The 21,731-nt window shown below is 39.4% G+C and overlaps 2 protein-coding genes across 2 annotated transcripts; both read right to left on the bottom strand.

The window, feature by feature from the left end:
• Nucleotides 1-928: 928 nt before the first annotated feature.
• On the bottom strand, nucleotides 929-9,932 carry lcmt1 (leucine carboxyl methyltransferase 1). The gene is made up of 11 exons (XM_037755918.1): nucleotides 9,526-9,932; nucleotides 7,945-8,036; nucleotides 7,404-7,525; nucleotides 6,887-6,963; nucleotides 5,460-5,521; nucleotides 5,264-5,366; nucleotides 4,276-4,396; nucleotides 3,521-3,622; nucleotides 3,279-3,370; nucleotides 1,873-1,970; nucleotides 929-1,647 (listed from the first exon to the last, which is right to left on the bottom strand). Exons 1-11 carry the CDS (start codon nucleotides 9,609-9,611, stop codon nucleotides 1,625-1,627), a joined length of 978 nt encoding a protein of 325 aa, XP_037611846.1. The 5' UTR covers nucleotides 9,612-9,932; the 3' UTR covers nucleotides 929-1,624.
• A 7,474-nt stretch (nucleotides 9,933-17,406) lies between these two features.
• LOC119479096 (WAP, Kazal, immunoglobulin, Kunitz and NTR domain-containing protein 2-like) lies at nucleotides 17,407-20,297 on the bottom strand. The gene is made up of 2 exons (XM_037754331.1): nucleotides 19,910-20,297; nucleotides 17,407-19,406 (listed from the first exon to the last, which is right to left on the bottom strand). The coding sequence occupies exons 1-2, from the start codon at nucleotides 20,093-20,095 to the stop codon at nucleotides 17,862-17,864; spliced, it is 1,731 nt and encodes a 576-aa protein (XP_037610259.1). The 5' UTR covers nucleotides 20,096-20,297; the 3' UTR covers nucleotides 17,407-17,861.
• Nucleotides 20,298-21,731: the final 1,434 nt, after the last annotated feature.

A 21,731-nucleotide genomic window follows, 5' to 3' on the forward strand; every position in this document is an offset into this window, starting at 1 on the left:
ACTATTCTGAAGTGGCCTTCTATGAGCCCTGATCTAAATCCTATTGAACATCTGTGGAAGGAGCTGAAACATGCAGTCTGGAGAAGGCAGCCTTCAAACCTGAGACAGCTGGAGCAGTTTGCTCACGAGGAGTGGGCCAACATACCTGTCGACAGGTGCAGAAGTCTCATTGAGAGTTACAGAAATCACTTGATTGCAGTGAGTGCCTCAAAAGGTTGTGCAACAAAATATTAAGTTAATGTTACCATCATTTTTGTCTAGGCCAGTTTCATTAGTTTGTTTTTTTAAATGATTCTGCTGAACCATAATTCAAAAACAATATCTGATTTTCATTAGTTCATTTTCAGTGAATTTTTATTTATTATTACTTTTGTCAGTTTCAAGTTATTTCAGTGACCATTGTGGGTTTTTCTCTCTTTAACGGAACGTTACCAACAACTTTGCCTACGTCTGTATGTCAATGTGATATTTCAGTTTTTCCTTTTTAATAAATTTGCAAAAATTTCTAAAATTCTGTTTCAACTTTGTCATTATGGTGTATTACGTGTAGATTGATGAGGGAAAAAAGTAATTTTATTGATTTTAGCATAAGGCTGCAACATAACAAAATGTGAAAAAGTGAAGGGGTCTGAATACTTTCTGAAGGCACTGTACTTAATAATAATGTATTACATTTCTGCCAATAGATTCCCCCTAAATGTTACACACTGGCCCTTTAAAAATCGGAATATAGTTTAATATAAAGATATATTTCTCTCTGAATGAACACAATACTGTTTACACAATGTAACTGAACACACAAACATTCATATAGCTTATTAGAGTTATTATATCAGCTTGTCCCTCCCACTGCAGATAACCCAGCTGATAGATAAGATATGAAGTCAATAACAAGGTACATAAATGAACAACAATGAGCAACACAGTCTTACACAAAGAGACATTTTTATTCAACTTGTACTTGAACAGCCTTCATCAAATATAATCTATCACAAACTAATCTGTCATCACGTCCTCTGTGCTGTTAGAAAATGTTTTAAATGAACCAGTGGTTTGAAATGTAAATGCATTTCTTGCAGTTTGACACTATTTCTATCGCATGCACGCAGGCATGCACGCAGGCATGCACGTATGTATGTTTTTGTCAGAAAACGAGTCTGGAAGTACAATTGATTAATAAATAAAAATCAAAAATGGCACATAAAAACCAGAAAAAAGGACAAATATATGAAATCTGAAAACGTCATACTTTCATTAATATCCAACACAGGTTGAGCAGATGGATTTTGAAATCATGTTTTTGTTTAAGTGCGTAGACAAAATATGTCTGGAAGCAAATTCATAAAACTAATTTGTTTACAGTTGTTAACTGAGTGCCAGTGTATAGGGGACAAACCTCTTCACAGTTCTCAATCTAATCATCTCTTATCTTCGACATGTACGGGGTTACAAAGGACGCTCGTCAAACCGCATTCTGCTGATGATGATGTTTTCACGCCGGAACAGCTCCCTGACGAGGGCCTTGACGGAGAATATGAGCTTCCTTTTTCCCAACGTGTTCTCCTGTTGTTGATTTTGGCGTACACACATGTAAAGCGCGTCCAACAGCGGAGCAGTTTCTCACTCAAAATGCCAACTGTGACAGACCTGAGGAAACAGAACATGACCTGTTCTTGTAAATTACCACACCCGACGTGCAAACTGGGAGGATGGGTGGGAATATGAAACATTTAACACATATTAGTAACACAAAGTAAATAAACTAACGGACAGCGTGGCGCCGTGGTGATCTCAGATGACCCTGGAACATATTTCCTACGACAGCTAACACAACCCATTCATTTAAATTGAACTGTAACACGTGTGCATTACCCAGATTGAGTTTGTCCTTGGTGGCCCAGCTGATGCTGTAGTGTTGAAGCAGTTGTTGCAGCAGCTCCCTCTCATCCAGGAACTCCAGACGCTCAATTCTGAAAAGAAATAAAAGAAATGTTTCATCATCTGTTCGGGAATATGATCTTTCATATTAGACTATACACAGATGACATCATCCTGCAGGGTTTGCAATTGAAACACCAACACGCCAAGCTTCTAATTTACCTTCCTCCAGTGTGAAAGCATGACTTATTTTGTTTGTTTCACCGAAGGGGATGTTTCAGTGTTGTTTCAATTACAACTTGTTTTTGATCAAAGTCAATAAATGGCACCAATCATTAATAATAACACTAACTTAAGTCTGAGATATACTATAAGACTCCATTACTAAAACATTCCTAAAGCTGCATTCACACCAGATCCGGCAGTACGGCGAAAATGCAAAAGTAGAAACCAGGGCTGTCAAAGTTAACTCGATAATGACGCGTTAACGCAAATTTGTTTTAACGCCACAATTTTTTTTAACACATTAACACAATCGACCTTTCAGATGTTGTAGCAGGCTCAGTTTTAAAGCTAGAGTGACGAAACTGGCATCATATGAAAAGAGAAAACCTAATGAATCCATTGGTACCAACCATGTCATACTAGCTTGGAGGCTAAATAACGCTACAGATTTACACTACATTTTGGGGAGGAAAAACTGGCGTGGCCATTTTCAAAGGGGTCCCTTGACCTCTGACCTCAAGATATGTGAATGAAAATGGGTTCTATGGGTACCCACGAGTCTCCCCTTTACAGACATGCCCACTTTATGATAATCCCATGCAGTTTGGGGCAAGTCATAGTCAAGTCAGCACACTGACACACTGACAGCTGTTGTTGCCTGTTTGGCTTGAGTTTGCCATGTTATGATTTGAGCATATTTTTTATGCTGAATGCAGTACCTGTGAGGGTTTCTGGACAATATTTGTCATTGTTGTGTTGCTAATTGATGTCCAATAATAAATATATACATACATGTGCATAAAGCAAGCATTTGTCCACTCTCATGTTGATAAGAGCATTAAATACTTGATAAATCTCCCTTTAAAGCTGGAGTGGGCGAGATCAGAGCAAATATGATTAAAAAAAGTTATTTTTATAAAACAGTCTCCCGTCACGGGCTAGATTTTTTAAAGCCTGAAAACAGAGCCATGAGGAGGTGCAGAAGTGTAGTTATCTGTTTTAAACCTTCTGACGCTGAGTGTTTTGATTCTTAGTTTCAGGTGATTATACACTAATGAAAACACAGTTATGAATATTATATTACATTTCTGCCAATAGATCCCCCCCGAAATCCTACACACTGGTCCTTTAAGTGTATACTAAGTAGTACTTTTTCAGATGCTGGGTGATGTTACCTTGCCACATCATCCTGGGGCAGCATACTGTAGACCGTCATCATGTCCAGAGCATCAGCATGCTCCCAGCCCGTCTTCAGAAACCGCTCCTTCTGCAAAAAAAAACACATAGTAAAACACTTCACTGAGTGTGCAAAGGACATTTTGAATTTAACAGGCTACTAGCCTCACAGAGCCACTCAACTCATAATAACCCTCCTTGTATTTGTTGTGAAACATTGCATTTGAGTGCTGGAGGTTACCTGAGAGTCTAGAGACTGGCAGACCTCCACTCCTGCCAGGGTGCACTGGCGACGCTGCAGGTTCTCGATCATCACCTGGCCAAATCGATCGCTCATGTTCACCTAGACGCACAGATCGTGTTGAGTGGATGAAGCCTTTACGTTAAGCTACATCATTTAAAAGGGGCTCTATGTAAGAATCAGAAATTGCTTGTTAAAAGTGACACCTGTGACAGTTTTTTCCCCCCAATGACGTTCACATTCCTGTTTTGCCAGACGGGCTTCACTAAATATAACCTTTGTGCTTCCGTGGAATTTGTATTGGAGTCTTGGTTGTGGTGGAGACTGGTCATTTTTGGCGTTAGCGTACTCTATTTCTAACCAAACGTTAGCTGTGGTTGCACACTGTTATCCCTGTAAGCGTAGCTGAAGAGAGTAAAGGCACTCGCGAGCGCGCATGACGTCACATCTGTTGGATTTTGGCTGATAGAGGAAACCCAAAAAGTCGCGGAAGGTCTCATTTTTTAGGTTAGGTTACAACCTGCTCACACATTGACAATAAAAAAATGATTTAAAAAAGTTTATACGTGTAAAAAGTTACATACAGTCCCTTTAAATCTCAGCTCAAACACACATGTACTATTTCTGTCTATTCGAATACCTTTATAAATACAAATAAAAATAGAAACTTCAGATACTTGAGTAAGGTGTCACTAACAGAAGCCAACAACTGTGTTCTCCTGCTGTACCTGAATTAAATCATTTGTCTCGTTTACCTGTTCGTAGTTGATGAACATGCCGGTGTGGAAGGTTTCTGCGGCCCAGTGAACTACATTGGAGGACTGGGAGGGTGTCATGTAGACCAACACGCACTCTGACAGGAGCAATGTGGGTAATCTGTGGGTGAGAACAGTAGTACACTTAACCACAACAACATGACTAGAAAACGCTCAGAGAGACCGGACCTCTACCAAGGTCAAACAAACCTCTAAATTTTCATATTTTTTTTTATAATTCTGTTTTCTGGATCCAGATATGCATCAATATAAACATAGCGTACACATTTTCTTATTCAGCTAAACACAGTAGAAAATAGTGAAACTGTTGATGAATCATTCAATGTTGACAACAGCGGATCAGGAGAGACACCAACGCCGTTCACTTTCCACCGAACTTCATTGACATTTGTAACGTTTTTAAGATATCTTAGCTCTTATCTAAGCTAATCAACCGACCTCATCCTTATCCTACTACCACTCACACTATAAAATCTATCATACCCACGGAGGAATGTTACATTTCCACTCCAACCTGTAGTGTGGGTAGGCAGAACATAAAAAAGTAACGACCCTCGCTCTTACACAATACAGACTAATAAAAACCATAAATCCACAAATTGACATCCGACAGCTTCCTGAGAGAGAGAGCCTCGCTCTTACTCACACTTCCCTGGATAAATAAAAGGTAATGATGTGTGAGTTATGAGCCGGGAGCCATGGAAAACATCCCATTGTAAGAAAAAGGATGTCTGTGCCATCCAGCTACTACAAAATAGCCAATGTGTGACTTGGTCCACTGCAACCGATAAAATGATACCACCTACGATCGTTTAAGAATCAAAACACTCAGCGTCAGAAGCTTTAAAAGGAACTAAACTCATGTCTGTTACAGTGGACTCAAAACTAAATTGTTTCCTTAGCATGACTAGTATGAAGCATCAAAATTGAGATGAAACTGAGATGAGGGAAATATGACTTCACATACTCTGGATTCAGCTGGAACTTCTTCAGCTTTTCATCCAAACCGGAGATGTCTCTGAGGTCCGCTCCGATGATGCAGTAGCGGTCTGAGTCGAGGCTGTGAGCGTCTGAGCCAAACAAAAACACAAACATACACTGTGAATACTAAACAGACCTAAACCACGTACAGTTATGGAATGATTGTAACTTGTGTTCATTACCTAGTAATAAGGAGTCTGTTGAGTGGGTTTCAATGAGAGGTTTGGACAGGGGTGGTTTTGTCCTAGTAGAAAAGAAACAAACAAAACACCATTACAATTCATAACCAAAACTGCCTGTCAACAATAAACCTGAAGCTACATTACAATCAGGCACTTTACATGCTACACTATCTGTTTATAGTTCTCTGCTACGAAAGCATCATATATAGACCTGCAATAAATCCTAACCTTCATGAAGATTGGAATATTTTCTTTTGTTGAAATGATGTTAACTCAACTTTAGATCGTATAATACCATGAGTTTTTCTCATATTTTATTCACCACATTTTAGGGCTGCAACTAACGATTATAATCACTGCCGAGTAATCTGTCGATTATTTTCTCGATTAATCGATTAGTTGTATGGTCTATAAAATGTCAGAAAATGACGATCAGTGTTTCCCAAAAATGACGTCCTCAAATGTCTCGTTTTGCCCACAACTCATAGATATTCAGTTTACTGTCACAGAGGAGTAAAGAAACCAGAAAATATTCACATTTAAGGAGCTGGAATCAGAGAATTTTGAACTTATTTTTTTCTTAAAAAAAAACAAAAATTATTCAAACAGATTAATCTATTATCAAAATAGTTGGCGATTAATTTAATTGACAACTAATCGATTAATCACATTTGTCTGAAAGAGAGTAGACTATATACTTGAAACACCTCTTAATATAACGCAATACAATTCAACAGCCCCACAAACTACAGCCTCTAAAATGACCATACAGTTGAACTAACCCCTTTGTGAAACAGGTGTACTTTATAGTGTATAAATAATGTTACAAGTTTAACGCTATTATCAATAGCTCATAGGAACCCAAATAATTTTTTTTTTGTTGTTTTTTACATCTTATTGTGTTTTTTAGCTTCCATGGTAGTAACTGTGATGATATTGCACTTACTGCAGTAAGCAAGACATTTCTGACTGAACACTTATAAAGAGCTTAACCTGAACACTGGTAGGTATTATTTACATATAATAGATATATCTGTATATAATATAATATAAGAATATACAGTATAAACTCACTTTTCCCTGAGTTATTTTGTACAACAGCTGTAAATGTAGCTCTGTCTCCCTCTACAGACCTCGACCCCACATTGCAACGCCAATACAAAAACATCATACACTTGTACTTCTAAACGTACGTCCATATAATGGCAGTTACACTGTCTACTTAAAGCTTGAATTCAAATGTGATTTTCCTTATTTACATGTATGTTTATGCAGTAACATATTGCATAATAATATATAACCAGATCTTCTAATCTATAAGGGAAACTTGTGGCTGATCAGGTTCATGTATGGATAGATACAAATAAAATATAATAATAATAATAATAATAGTTATGATAAATATAATAGTAGCATTGTAGTCTTACTTGATATTGTGTATTTTTCGGGCCACAACTGTTGGAAAGTCAACTTCAAAGAACTTCCGTGGCATGAGGTTTTCATCCTATAGCACACACACACACACAAAATAAAGGTCTGTGCATTAATTAATGCTTTGAAGATACTTAAAGGAACAGTGTGTAGCATTTAGGGGGATCTATTGGTAGAAATGGAATATAATATTAATAAGTATGTTTTCTTAAGTATATAATCCCCTGAAAATAAGAATCATTGTGTTTTCGTTACCTTAAAATGAGCCGTTTATATCTACATAAGGAGCGGGTCCTTTTATTCCATTCCATTATCAAATTGGCCACCCTAGTTCTCATACATGCTTGGCAAGTTTAAGTTGGTTGCAATCTGCAACCTCACTGCTAGATGTCGCCAGATCCTACACACTGCACCTTTAAGTGTATGTGATCCAGCCTATAGTCAAATCAGACAGGATCAATGGTGAGTCACATTTAGACCAGAGTCCTGGCGGTGAGATGCAACGTTGCAAACCTTAAGTCTCCAAAAAGTTGTGTCCAGACCAGCACCCAGGTTGATGACTTGACAGTCGCACTCTGCTTTCCTTATAAATGCGTCAAGGAGATGGTTAACTCCTTGAACGCGAGCATAGTAACCTGTCAAATTGAGATAAGGGGGCAGTAAATTCAGCTAATAAAACACACATTCCTCAGACCATTTTTGCAATGTAGCATTTAAAATACTATCACAATAAGATCACAAATATGGAGCCTATATAAGTCTTTGTAAACATTATGACTGTGTGAGTGGGAGGATTTACTGCTGCTGATAACCCCTCCCTGACCACATTGTAAAGTGAGGTGTTGATAGCTGCTTATATGGACAGTCATCATCATTACTCTATGTGCTGCACACAGTCTTTCAACTCTGCAGCATGGTGCTGCAGACTATGTGTATTTTGTATACTGTTGATCCTGTGACTTGTAGTGCAGCTTATATAGTTAGTTGTACATACATGTCTCCCTTCACCAGAATAAAGAAAAATGTGTGTGAAAGAAGAGACTGCATCACTTACCTCTATTGATTTCAGGTGCCTTCCGCTCTCCTACAGATCTTACGAAATACTGGATGTAAGGGTCCTTCCAGTAGCTTTTACTGGTAGCAAACCTAGTAAATGATTTATACATTTGATGAGGAGGTGACATACATACCAGTAATTATGTATTCTACATACACTTTTTTTAATTATTATTTAACCAAACTACCCCCTGAAAGTTCTGCTGATTGCAAAAAGGATCAAGACCCATCTCTGTAGATCTATGCAGTTTTCTGCTCTATTTTAGGTTTTGCTGGTGGTCCACACTGTACAGTCTGATCCATACATGCCTCACAACAAACTGCCCCATAATAAACCATTGGCAGCAGAGTATACAGTACATGCTCACTCCAGAGCCAATGAGAAAATGTGGCTAGTAAAACCACTAGCAAACCAGAGTTCATATAAAAAATACAGTATTTTTCAGGACCACCATGGGATACATCATGTTGCTCTGTGTATGCTAGTTATTGGACATAATAGTAGATAGTACATTTTTGATAAGATTTAGGGGAAGCAAATTACGGAGTAGTTTTTCACATCTATCAAAAAACTGTTCATCTGTCAAATGATTCAAAAGTCGCTTAAAGGGTCATTTAATTGCTGTTTTGTAATTGCTTTCCCCCATGTTGTTCATGTACTGTATCTGTTTTTACGTTTTTTTTTATTTTTTCCCACTCACAATGTTGTTTGGTTACGATTACCCAGAAGTCTTTACAGATATTTAAATCAATATCCTCCTCACAATCACTAACCATACACTTCCACGCAACATACACACACATACACACACACACTTGTCTTTTTTGATATATTTACTGTATTGTTATTGATGTTATTATATATATCTTGTCCTAATTGTTTGTTATCACTATTATGTAGTCATATTATTTCTTTATATTCATTTTGTCTCTAGGTGGAGGCTTCAGATAAGCCCAGTGGTTGTTTTTTTTACCTCTTCCTGCACTTTATATTATTCATTCATTAATTTTTTTGTTATGTTGTATAGTCTTAAATTGTACAAAATAAATAAATTTAAAAAAAATACAAATAGCACATATTACCTGTAGCTATTTATTCATTAATTTTGTTGTTATGTTGTATAGTCTTAAATTGTGCAAAATAAATAAATAAAAATAGCACATATTACCTGTAGCTATTTATTCATTAATTTTGTTGTTATGTTGTATAGTCTTAAATTGTGCAAAATAAATAAATAAAAATAGCACATATTACCTGTAGCTATTTATTCATTAATTTTTTGGTATGTTGTATAGTCTTAAATTGTGCAAAATAAATAAATAAAAATAGCACATATTACCTGTAGCTATTTATTCATTTATTTTGTTGTTATGTTGTATAGTCTTAAATTGTGCAAAATAAATAAATAATAATAAAAAATAAAAAAAATAGCACATATTACCTGTAGCTATGACGTTTAAGTAGTAGGTTAATTGTTTCATGCAGCATTACCTTTGATATGCATGAACTCTCTTCACCTGAACTCCATGCAGTTGAAGCCATATTGAGGTTAAATGATGAACTATCCTCTGCTGGTACCTTTTGCAGATTGTTGCATCGTCACAGGTCGCCCTCACTGCTTCATCGGCCGTGTCCGTGTCTGTGAAGGGCTGCCGAGCTGCCATCAATGCTCCTTCTTGTCCTGATGTTATTGCTGTGCACTTTAAGACTGTAACTGCAGCATCACCTCCGCGTCCACCTGCTGTCCACACTGACTACCTACGACGAGCTAACGGGATAGCTCGGTTTATGACAGATGGGTTTATTTAACAAGACGGAGAAGAAGAAGAAGAACACTGTGAGTGTAGTCGGGTTGCTCGAGTACTTGTGTTTAGTAAACAAACTACGAGTTGGATGAAAATGAGTGGTGTTTAGCAAAGGGAGTTCAATGTTGCTGGCTAATAAACAACACGCCGCTAGAAATGTATGAACACTTCCGGTTTGATGATAAACACTTCCGGTTAGCGTTTTTCAGATCAAAAGTATTACCAATAGTTTTATGCGGTAAAATGTGTGTCTCATTTCATCTCCTGCACTATGTGGATCACTTTGGTTTCTATTATTTGTAATGAATGATTTTTTTTATTTTAGAAAATGTAAAGTACAATAACAAGATATACATACAAAGTTGTTCATGCCAGGGGTACATATTTTTTTTATATTATTATTATTATTATTATTAATAATAATATTAATATTAATATTAATAATACTTATTATTAATAATAATAAGTACATAAATAAATAAATAAAATCTGAATAGATTCTCATCGGTCCATACGAAATTTGTCAAACACATAGTTAGTTTTGATTGCCTTCTTATTCTTAATGTTTCTCTTATATTTATTTTATAATTGTGTATGTATTCCCTACCTCATATTTTATCGAACAATGTGCTATTGTTGCTGCTATATTTATAATGTTTATAATGATGATTATATTTTACTTCATTATTGTTATTCAATTGATTGATTGATCGATTGTCTATTATACAGGGATGAGAGAGTAACAAACAGGAACAAAGAATCTCACTGCCATGTCAATGTGTATGTGATCAATAAACTAAACTTGACTTGACTCTTGTCATGGTGCAATATTGTCTCAGTTATTGATAAAAATTATTCAAAATTAGATTTGGAGTCCACCCATCTTTTCATGTGAATGTGGAATTTTCCCAAAATTAGAATGAACTGAACAAAGAACATAATATATTTTTTCCTTCTCATTACCTTCAAAACATATAAGTATGTCCTTTTCCTGAAATTTAATTGTTTGCCCAGTTTTCCTTCATACATTTTGTTCAGCACCCACCCAAAATATTCTGGTATACATACACTGATAAAATAAATGACTTGTTGTTTCTTCTTCTCAATATCAATTCTAAATCTCTCCAATGTCTTATTTTACATGATGTATGTGATGCAAAATTTTATAGGAAACTTATTTAACTATATTATTAAGACAAAATTTGTCCCCAACCAGCCAAATTTTTTGCCAATTAATTTCTCCATAAAATGAAGCCCAAAAGGTAGTAGGTATCCTAACCAAATTCAACATTAGGAAAATGAAGGTAAAGTGAATCTACTGACTAGTCAGAAATCAACTAAACCAGTGAAAGATGCATGCGCCTGAATAAGAGGCACCAGATCCAGCCAACCACTTGATGAGAGTGAAGACAGCAGGGATGATAAAAGTGAAAGCACAGTCTCGCTTTGGGGAGTTTTCAAAATGTACAAAGAGGGGAAAACATTAAAAAGGTGCAGAACAGTAACAGGACATCCATCAAGTCCCGTGTGAAATATGGAATTCAGAGCCACATTTCCTCGAAAATTGTGTGGAAAAATCCTGTGACTGTGACCTCATTAAAGCAGAAGTAGGCGAGGTTGGAGCAAATATGATTAAAAAAAGTTGTTTTTATAAAACTGTCACTATATCCTGACAGTAGTACATGAAACAGGTAATCTGAAAAACATCATGTGCCTCTGTGTCCTCCGGTGCTCCTAACGGCATCTGCAAGATTTCACAGACCGGAGGAAAACAATCTGCCGTCTATGAGAGCCCGCTGTCAATCACTCGCAAACTCCGACCAAACGCTCAAACTAGGCAGCGCAGATCAATATGAATCAATAACAGCCCTGACCCGTCGAGGCATGGACTCCACTAGACCTCTGAAGGTCTGCTGTGGTATCTGGCACCAAGCCGTCAGTAGCAGATCCTTTAAGTCCTGTAAGTTGCGAGGTGGGGACTCCGTGGATCGGACTTGTTTGTCCAGCACATCCCACAGATGCTGGATTGGATTGAGATCTGGAGAATTTGGAGGCCGAGTAAACACCTCGAACTCGTTGCCATCCACATGATGCAAAAGAAAATGTGATTCATCAGACAAGGCCAGCTTCTTCCATTGCTCCGTGGTCCAGTTCTGATGCTCACGTGCCCATTGTAGGTGCTTTTGGCGGTGGACACGGGTCAGCACGGACACCCTGACCGGTCTGCGGCTACACAGCCCGATACGCAACAAACTGCGATGCACTGTGTGTTCTGACACCTTTCTATCGGAACCAGCATTAACTTTTTCAGCAATTTGAGCTCCAGTAGCTCTTTTATTGGATCGAACAACACGGGCCAGCCTTCGCTCCCCACGTGCATCAATGAGCCTCGGGTCTGACCCCGTTGCCCTGACCACTGCAGTCCGGGAACATCCTACAAAAGCTGCACTTTTTGAGATGCTCTGACCCAGTCGTCTAGCCATCACAGTTTGGCCCTTGTCAAAGTCGCTCACATCCTTACTGCCTAATATATCCCACCCACTGCCAGGTGCCATTGTAACAAGATAATCAATGTTATTCACTTCACCTGTCAGTGGTCTTAATGTTATGGCTGATCAGTGTATCATAAAGTGATAGTTTGGGTGTTTTGAAATGGGGTTGTATGAGGTAATTTTTCATAGTCAGTGTATTATCTACAGTAGATGATGCTCGGTATGCACACAGTTTGAAGAAACAGACAGAAGTACCAGCACGGAAGCAAAGCAATGTACTGCTGTGGAAGGGGGCAGCAGCAAAACCTATTTTAGCCACCTAAAAAAAATCTATATCAGTTTAAGTGTACACTATATTCAATATATACTATTTTCAATATATACTATTTTCACCTCTTTAAATACACCTACAGTTTCAGCATAACACTAGACTTTAGCTGACACTAAATATTTCCAATGGCTCTATGTGCTGAATAGATGCAGCAGCCAGAACAGCTTAACGTAGACAAGCCAACACCAGAGGATGCTGTAGCTCACACAACCGCGTCAAATACAGGGGCAAAAGACACTGCTCTGCACTAATCAGATCAGATACAAGCTTTATATTCCAGAAGTGTTTAAATGGTAAAGAAGTCCCCCAGCTACAAGTTACTTAATTGATACATTTCCATGTTTGGGAAAAACCAAACAAAAGGATGGATTAGGAGAGAAAAACAAGATTCTGACTCTCAGCACTGAATATTAATGACTTGATTAATGCTTTTATCAGAGAAAGAGTATCAGAGTGTCTGTCACTTTTGTCAAAGCAGCATTTAGAGGTGTTTAAGTGCTTTGCTCAAGGCCACATCTGAGTGTGATTCAAGGCATTTCTCAATCATTTCTCCATCCAGAGCAGAGCGGCTGCACCACCTGCCAGCATCAAAACCTTTCAGCTGCTGCCGCCCCAGGATGATATACTGCCATGGGACCCTGTTCATCTCCAGTAAATGCGTGTGAGTGGCTACTGTATCTTTTCAATAGACGTTCCAAATGATATGGCCATAACAGATGCAGGTCATGAATCAAAGGTCTTAAACCACCCGGCTAGCTGATCTGTTCAGCAGGCGCTGCTGTGGTCCGATGTCCTCCTGGATACACAACATGAAGGCTCTACATAGAAATACACACAGAGTGGCTCTACTGTCCCGGTCTTTGCTGTCTGCCGGGTCCTCTCTACCTAGTGCAGGTCTACATCTGAGCTTCGCATGGACCACACCGACTACTCCTGCCTTGTGTGAACTGAGCTTGTGAACGCAATGACCCCGGCAAATCAACAAAGCACGAGAGGAAAAAAAAATAAAAAATATGCAAGCGAAAATTCTGCACAGCATATCAAAGCATAACTCTTGTACCCTTTAACTTGGCCCAACTCAAATTAGAAAAACATAAAAGGATCACATATGTTTCCAATATGCTGGATTTTAATTGATAATAAATTGTGCTTTTGTAGACCCCAGACTACGCATTGAAGTGGTTAAAGGTGTTTTTTGTTTTTTAATGGACATAAAATCAGAGGAGAAGAAAAATAATTGATGGTATTTGAGTTGTTTTGAGTTAGTTGAACTAGTTCCCTTAGCTGAACTGTAGGCCGCACCTGCGATTGCTATAAAATTCACCAGTTGGACTCAATCCAAGACACATTAGAGGGACAATAGAGTGCACATTTGTACCACCAACAAGCATTAAGAAACCAAACGTTCCTCTAGAAGTACCAGTCTGTGGTTTAAGGAGACCCTAATCCAGGGGTTCCCAACCTTTTTGGCTGATCCCATAAAATGTTGCAAAGCGAGGCGTACCTTGTAGTTTAGGGGTTAAAGCCACGAGCCACAATGTCCCAGGTTCAAGTCCCTATCTCTCTCTCTCATTTACTGGTGTCCCTATCTAAAAAATACAGAAGAGTATTAGGGGCCGAAATGGTTGAAATGTCAAGAATATAGTCGAAATTGCAATATTTGTGCTAACGCTATAGTTTGATTTATTCTCAAAAGTTCAATGTTTATTTCTCAACATTTCGACTTTATTCTCAAAATGCAAAAAAAACAGGAAAAGAAAAACATCCTCCTCTAATTTTTTCTTATGCCTGGCACTAATACTGAAAGTTCGACTTTATTCTCAACATTTCGATGATGTTATGATCTCTGTGTGGATATGAGTTGTGATCAGTTCAACCAACAAGATTCGATAGGTTCATTTTGAAGGATTTTTAGAAGACTGAAGAGGTGAAAGTATCTAAAAAAAAAAAAAATCTAAATTAGAGAAAAAATTAAATTTTGTTAGAAGCATTTTCCTTTTTTTGTGCCAATATTACTTTACTTATTACTTATTTACTTATTAATTTTCACATAAGTATATTCATTGGTACCATATAAATGTGTTGATAAATTATATTACATCATACTGTAAATAAAATAAAACGTTTTTCTCCCATCCCCAAAATATCCCACTCGACAAAACAATGAAAAAATGTATACTAAATTTGATACTAAATCATGATGCAAAATGTGACTTACTACCTCATAATTGTGAATTAGTGAGTACAAATTTTGATTTATGGTACTACAGTATCTCTACTAGTTTTTAGGTTCTTATCATGCATACATTTTCATATATCTCTTTCTTTTCCTGGCAGAAATGAGCTTCCATAAATCCACACACAAACCTAAATACATACCCGCATGCACACAAGCATGCACCAGTATACCCTGGGAATCTAGACATGTACCAAGCATATACATCTATAGATTTACAGATTTACAAACCAAAAAACACTTTTATTTTCTTTTTATAACTATTGAATATGCATATGCATGCATGGAGTGATTTATCTCGGGACCCTTTGGGGGGGTTTCCCGACCCTGACGTTGGGTACCCCTACCCCAATCTCTGAACAACTCTACACGTATTTTTCCTTTCAGCTATGAAAGATGAATACATAATGAATCTATATTTTATTTGATCAAACTTTTGGAGAGTATTCACACAGGATCATGCTCTTAGTGTTCAAGATTCAAATTCTGTAGAAGCTGCGATGATTTATTCATTAAATCAGCTGTAGATAATCAGAAATATAACCTTCAACATTAATATATATATATATATATATATATATATGACCTATATGTGAATGAACCGATCCAACCCATTGACCTCAGAATGCGCGCAGGGGGCTAAATTCAAGATCCATAACTGTTACGGGAAAATACAAAGTGTGATTTTGAAATGAGTAAACAGTGTTCTCTTCGAAAAGTGATAAAATGTCTGTTTTGTGTTGTTGACATAAACTGTGTTTTTATATTGCTTTCTGATGTGATCCAAAGGTGCTGCAGATCTAATATTTCTCTGCTCCGGAGTCTCAACAGCTGCTGAAGTGCAGGTCTGAGCTCCCCGGTGGTTTTGCCAGTAAAGGAACGCCGTACATGGACTGATCTCCCGCCTCCTCTCGCCGCTCTGGATGGGAGAAACAGAATCTCATCTGGGAGGTAGAACACCCTCGTCGAAGCCCACCAAGGCCTGTTCCCAGTAACCCAGAGACGCCTGCTGGCACGGCATGAAACGCATAACTCTCGCATGGGATTGGATCTGAGGTTTACAGCTTGGGCTCCTTACCCAATTAGACTGGAATCACAGAGGCAAAGCGAAATAGGGTAAAGTTTTTACAATGCCACAGGGGTCTTTAGAATGGATGGGTTGTGTTTTTGAAGATGGGGTGGAGGGGGTGGGGGGGCTGGGGATATGCTATTCCCTAGTCTCTTTTATCACAGCCTGTCAGAGGAACCACACAGGTAGACGGACTCGCTGTCCTCCATCAGGTACAGAGGCAACAAGCTCAAATTGAACTTCATTTGGTCACACAGTCATTGTGTATATTGCCCTATAAGCTTCAAGAGCTAAAAACCATTCAGTCCCTGTAATTAAAATATAATTAAATAGTACAAAGATATGAAGAAAGATCAATAGGAGACTGATGAAAAATCACAAATCTTTATTTTCTTCTCAAAATTATACAAAATGTCACTTAATTTCAGAGAGAATGTGAAGTACAAAAAAAGATAAAAGAAAAGCTTATATGATAATAAATAGCCAAAAAAGTAATAGCAAGTTAATACAAAATAAATGACTGACTGTGAGAAAACGTGGTGGTTAATAAAATATATTACAACTCATTCATTTGGATGAACCAAATTGTCGTACTGTACGTGCAATACCCTGGCACAGGAATATGTATGTATTCATGCAGCATGAAAACTGTGAAATAAAGGGGTAAATGTATGAAGTGAGGTCAGATATCAAAAGTGCCGGGTGGAAATACGGCTGGCAAATAAAAGAATCAAAAGATTTTGCGACACACACAAATGATGTATATTGAAGCTAGAGTAGGCAGAATGGAGCAAATATGATTTAAAAAGTTATTTTTATAAAACGGTCACTATATCCTGACAGTAGTGCATGAGACAGGTAATGTGACAAAATCATGTGTTTCTGTGTCCTCCGGTGCTCCTAATGGCATCTGCAAGATTTCACAGACCGGAGGAAAACAACCAATCAGAGCCGAGCTGGAGCCTTGCCGTCTCTGAGCAGCTGTCAATCACTCGCAAGCTCCAATCAAACGGTCAAACTAGGCAGCGCTGATCAAATATGAATCAATATTCTGTTACTGTAATGACTATTTCTATCCTCAAATGTTTTCAGAAACATCTTGTAGTGTACTGTTTAGCTGTAAAAAGAGAAAGTCTGTGATGCAGCAGCCATGTTGAGATCAGTTGAGGAAATACCAAGCACCGCCCACCAGCCGGAGCAAACTTTCTCATTTTACAGCTGAACAGTACACTTCAAGATGTTTCTTAAAACATTTGAGGCGAGAAATAAGCATTACAGTAACAGAATATTGATTCATATTTGATCAACGCTGCCTAGTTTGACCGTTCGTTCGGAGTTCGCAAGTGATTGACAGCTGCCTCCGTTGAATGAACAGCCAATAGGAACGCTCTCTCTCTCTGAAATGACTTGTGATTGGCCAAAGTCTTCCGTCACGGTCTAGATTTTTTTGAAGCCTGAAAACAGAGCCATGAGGAGGTGCAGAAGTCCAGTTTTTTCTCAGAACACTTGAATTACAATATGCTGAAAGGTTATTATGGAACTTTTTGCCCAATGATGCCAAAAACATTCTGCCTACTGCCACTTTAAAAAAATCAAACTCAATCGTGTCTGTTTTGTGCTTCAATGCAAAGTCTGCAACCTCCATTTCTGCTGGAGGCAAGAGAGGGCATGAGGGAAGTCGGAGTCTGGGGGATTACGGCAACAAGAGGATCATGATGGATGTCTCTTGTGTTCATGGTATTTCAATCAACAACACCGATGTAACAGAAAAGCCCTGCTGCGAATAGACCACATGAAAAGACATACAACATGTCATGTGACAGGGCTCCTCATCGGGAAACTCTTTGAAAACTTTCAAAAACAGAAAGAAATCCATTAAATGTAGCATTCAAAACATCACTGCAGTTAATGTTCAGTAGAGAACAACCTGTTGCAGTCGAGTCTAAACTTCATGTACTCATTCTATCCCTAATCCCTAACCCTACTGAGGGCTGTTGGTGATTGCTTTGAGAATGTCACACGTGTTCTTTGAGATGACCTCTCTCAGCTTCCGTACACGGCGAGGGCTGGAAGTGCCCACGTAGCTCTCTGGCTGAAGTACGGCCATGCCTTCGTTCACATTGCCCATGATGATGACCTGTCCCTCGGCGGCGGCGCCCGTGATGTTCGGGCACGGGCAATTCCAGTCCATGTTGAGGAAGGTGACCTCGAGAGGCTCCTTGCCAAAGAAGCGGAGACCCATCTTCTCGTCCTTTAGGATTTCCTCCACAGTCACGAGGGCGTGGCCCGAGTCCTTCTCCTCCGTCAGGTCCGACATGCGGCCCAGGACGACGAAGTCGCTCCGGCAGAAGCTCGTCACCATCTTGCCTCTGGGCTTGCAGGCCTTGCAGTGGTGGTTTTTCGGGTAGGGGCACATCTCCTCGCAGGCTTCTTTAGATTCAAAGTTGTTGTCGTTGCCCTCACACCCTCCGTAGATGAAGGACTGACACTGCCGCAGGGCGCCGCTGTATGCCCAGCGCGGCTCGTAGGCCTTACAGGGGCCCTGTAGGCTGGGGAGCCCGCAGGGGCCAGAAAGCTCGGGACCGCAGCACTGCATGCACTCCTCGTACGTCTCGAACACCTTGCTGGGCTGCTGGCTGCTGATGTGGCAGTGGGTGAAGGAGAAGCAGTTGTTGGTCTTAGGCTCGTAGTACCAGCTGACTCTCTCCATCTCGCTCCCACAATCCTCTGGGTTGTCAGGGGGTTTTACACACTCCTCAGACAGGCAGCGGATCACGTTCTTGGGCTCGGGGGTCTTGGGTGGATCCGAGGGCAGCACGGTGAGTGGGTGGTCGGCCTGCACCGAGCCAGACGGGTTATTTGCCTTGCAGGTGTAGACGCCCGAGTCGTGCGGCTGGGCGTTGTAGATGACCAGCTGACCGATGTTGGTGACCACCATATTCCCTTGCACGTGATTAGGCCTCATGGCGACCCTCTCCACTCCCTCCGGCAGCTGCTTCTCCCAGGTGATCTCGGGCCGGGGGCGACCCGTTACGTCGCACAGGAAGCTGGCCGTGTCGCCCACGTTTACGATCTGGTGAGCGGGGCTGCTGACCACGACGGGCGTCTGGGGCTCGGTGGGAGGCGGGATGGTCGCCTGGAGAGGAGCGGTAGTGGGACGAAGAGTGGTCGCTTGGGGCAGCGAGGGGCTGGTGTTGGGCCAGGTGAGGTGGAAGCGGCAGGTGACCACGGCCAGGGTGGTGCCCTTGGAGCACGCCTCCGCGTCCATGTAGCACTTGTTGTAGTAGGTCATGCCGTCGGACGCGCAGGTGAAGTGCGGCTCCCTCTCGCAGCGGTCGCGGCACTTGCACACCGGCTGGCCATCCCAGATGTCACACTCGGAGCCCTGCTGGGTGCACATGAAGCTGGTGCAGGTGGCTTCCTTGGGCATTCCCATGGGGCCTTTCTTTCCGTCCAGGTAACGAGCCGCCACACAGCTCCGATTCCCGCACACATTCTGGCAACACTTCTCAAAGGACTCGCACTCCTGTAAGAGGAGAAGAAAGAAATTAGAGATGCAGGAGGCTGAGGGGCATCTGGAAGGCATTTGCATACTGTCAGCAACGATAAAAAAAACAAAACAGAATAGATATTCAATAGAACTGAGACAATAAAAACATATAAAATATAATTAATATATATTAATATAGTCAACCACTCACTCACATCAAATATGAATCAATATTCTGTTATTGTAATGCCTATTTCTCTCCTCAAATGTTTTCAGAAACATATTTTAGTGTACTGTTTAGCTGTGAAATGAGAACGTTTGTGACGCGGCAGCCATGTTGAGATCAGTTGAGGAAATACCAAGCAACGCCCACCAGCCGGTGCAAACTTTCTCATTTTACAGCTAAACAGTACACTACAAGACGTTTCTGTAGTGACAATAAAAACATATAAAATATAATTAATATAATACAGAAACATGCAAAACAACTTAAACTATTGATTAAGAATACTTGATTGTGAAAGGTTACAAGACATTACCTGATCAGATAGACACTCTCGTGTACAGGTGCTCATGGCATCCACCCACAGGTTGGGGTTCATGTCATTGGGGCAGATCCCCGGGTGTGAGTAGGTGATCTGGGGCAAAACCACGACCTGGTGCTCCATCCACACCGACACACACGCCAGGAACCAGATCCAGCGTGGAAACAGCATCCACCACATCTCCAGAGCGGAAAACACAGCTCAACAAGTGATGAAGACTCTTTTTTTTCCCCTCCTTCTTCTTTTTTAAATTGGAGATTTCTGTGATCCAGCAGTAAACAAAATTCTCTGAATATAAAAAAAGCAGGCGGAAAAAGACGACTCTAATAGCGCATCACACGTGTGGGATGAGTCTGCGGTGTGCGTCAGCTGACTGATCCAGTTTGATGTCGCTCCTCTGCAGAGAAGATGCTCTTATTTATACTGACGATCCGCAGACATCGACGTTGACATCACCATCGCCAAGTTGCTCGCAACATGACAGTTATGAGTTGAGAAGCTTTTTGAAAGAGTGAGCGGTGATCGTTGGTTGGGGTTGGCTGAGCACCTGCCTGTTAAAAGGATTCATGATGGTAACCTCGTTTAACCCTTTACGCGCTCCGGAGGCGCCAGAACGCGCTGTGCGTAAAGACGCACAGGAGAGAAGAGACGCGCAGGCAATATGTTGCTTTAAAAAAACACACACACAAGTTATTATTTAACGATTGCATGAACTAACAATTACTACAACACTGCATGGTATTCGTTTTATAGTTGTAGCAATTAGAAATGAAGCTGTGCGTGTACTTTGGGTTTAAAATCTACTGAATATGACACTCTATGTATTATTCTGAGTGTTTTGATATGTAAATATGTGAGTCAATATAGTTTTACTAACTTGTTGAAAGACTAGAAACTCTTCAGAAACATGTTTTAAATCATATTTTTCCTGGAATACACTGCAAGCTAAGTTGAAACTGGGAAATCTGAATACTTTTGATGAATTTAAAACATTAATGAAAGACCTAGAAGCAGAGTCAATCGGGGAGCTGTCTGTGTTTCTGAATATTTTCACTTTAACGTTGGAGTCAAACACTTGATTTTAATGTGTTTTGTATGATATTATGCTATGTATTTATTTAGCATTTGTTTTATGTTGTGGCGTCTGAAACTTTAATGTTTGTTTAAATGCTGCTGTCTTGGCCAGGTCTCTCTTGCAAAAGAGATTCTTAATCTCAATGAGTTCTACCTGGTTAAATAAAGGTTAAATAAAAAAAATATCACTTAAATAATAATAAAGATTGTTTCCTTAATATTTTTGAAGTCTCATAATTTATTTGTTTTTTGCTGCAACAAAAGATATTTTTAATAAACCCTTCAGAGGTTCCAGGATCATCTTACATAGTAGAGTCTGTAGGTGCTTTATACCAAGATCTGCGAGAAAATATTTATTAATTAATTAATTAATTTAATTTTAATTTAATTTGATCATCACAAATTAAGACAAATACTTGTTGGGTTTGTGTGGGGTTTTAGTTTGTTTGTTTTTCATAATTTGTATTTAAAATTTGATCTCTTTTATTATACACAATAGGCTCTTGGAAAATACAAATATATTTTTGATACACATGCTTTTTTATCCCACATGAAATGTATGAGAATGTGTTTAATATTAACATTAAGAGATTATTTTATGATTTTTTTTTCCTGCACATTATTATAATGTTTAGTAAAACTCTTTCAGAATCATAATACATCTGACAAAAATGATTAGTCATGAAGATAGGAAGTGGGGAAATGATCATCTTTGAATTGTGCATTGGCAATAATAAATGCA

Source organism: Sebastes umbrosus, chromosome 20 (assembly GCF_015220745.1).
Source record: "Sebastes umbrosus isolate fSebUmb1 chromosome 20, fSebUmb1.pri, whole genome shotgun sequence".
In the NCBI taxonomy this organism is placed as follows: domain Eukaryota; kingdom Metazoa; phylum Chordata; class Actinopteri; order Perciformes; family Sebastidae; genus Sebastes; species Sebastes umbrosus.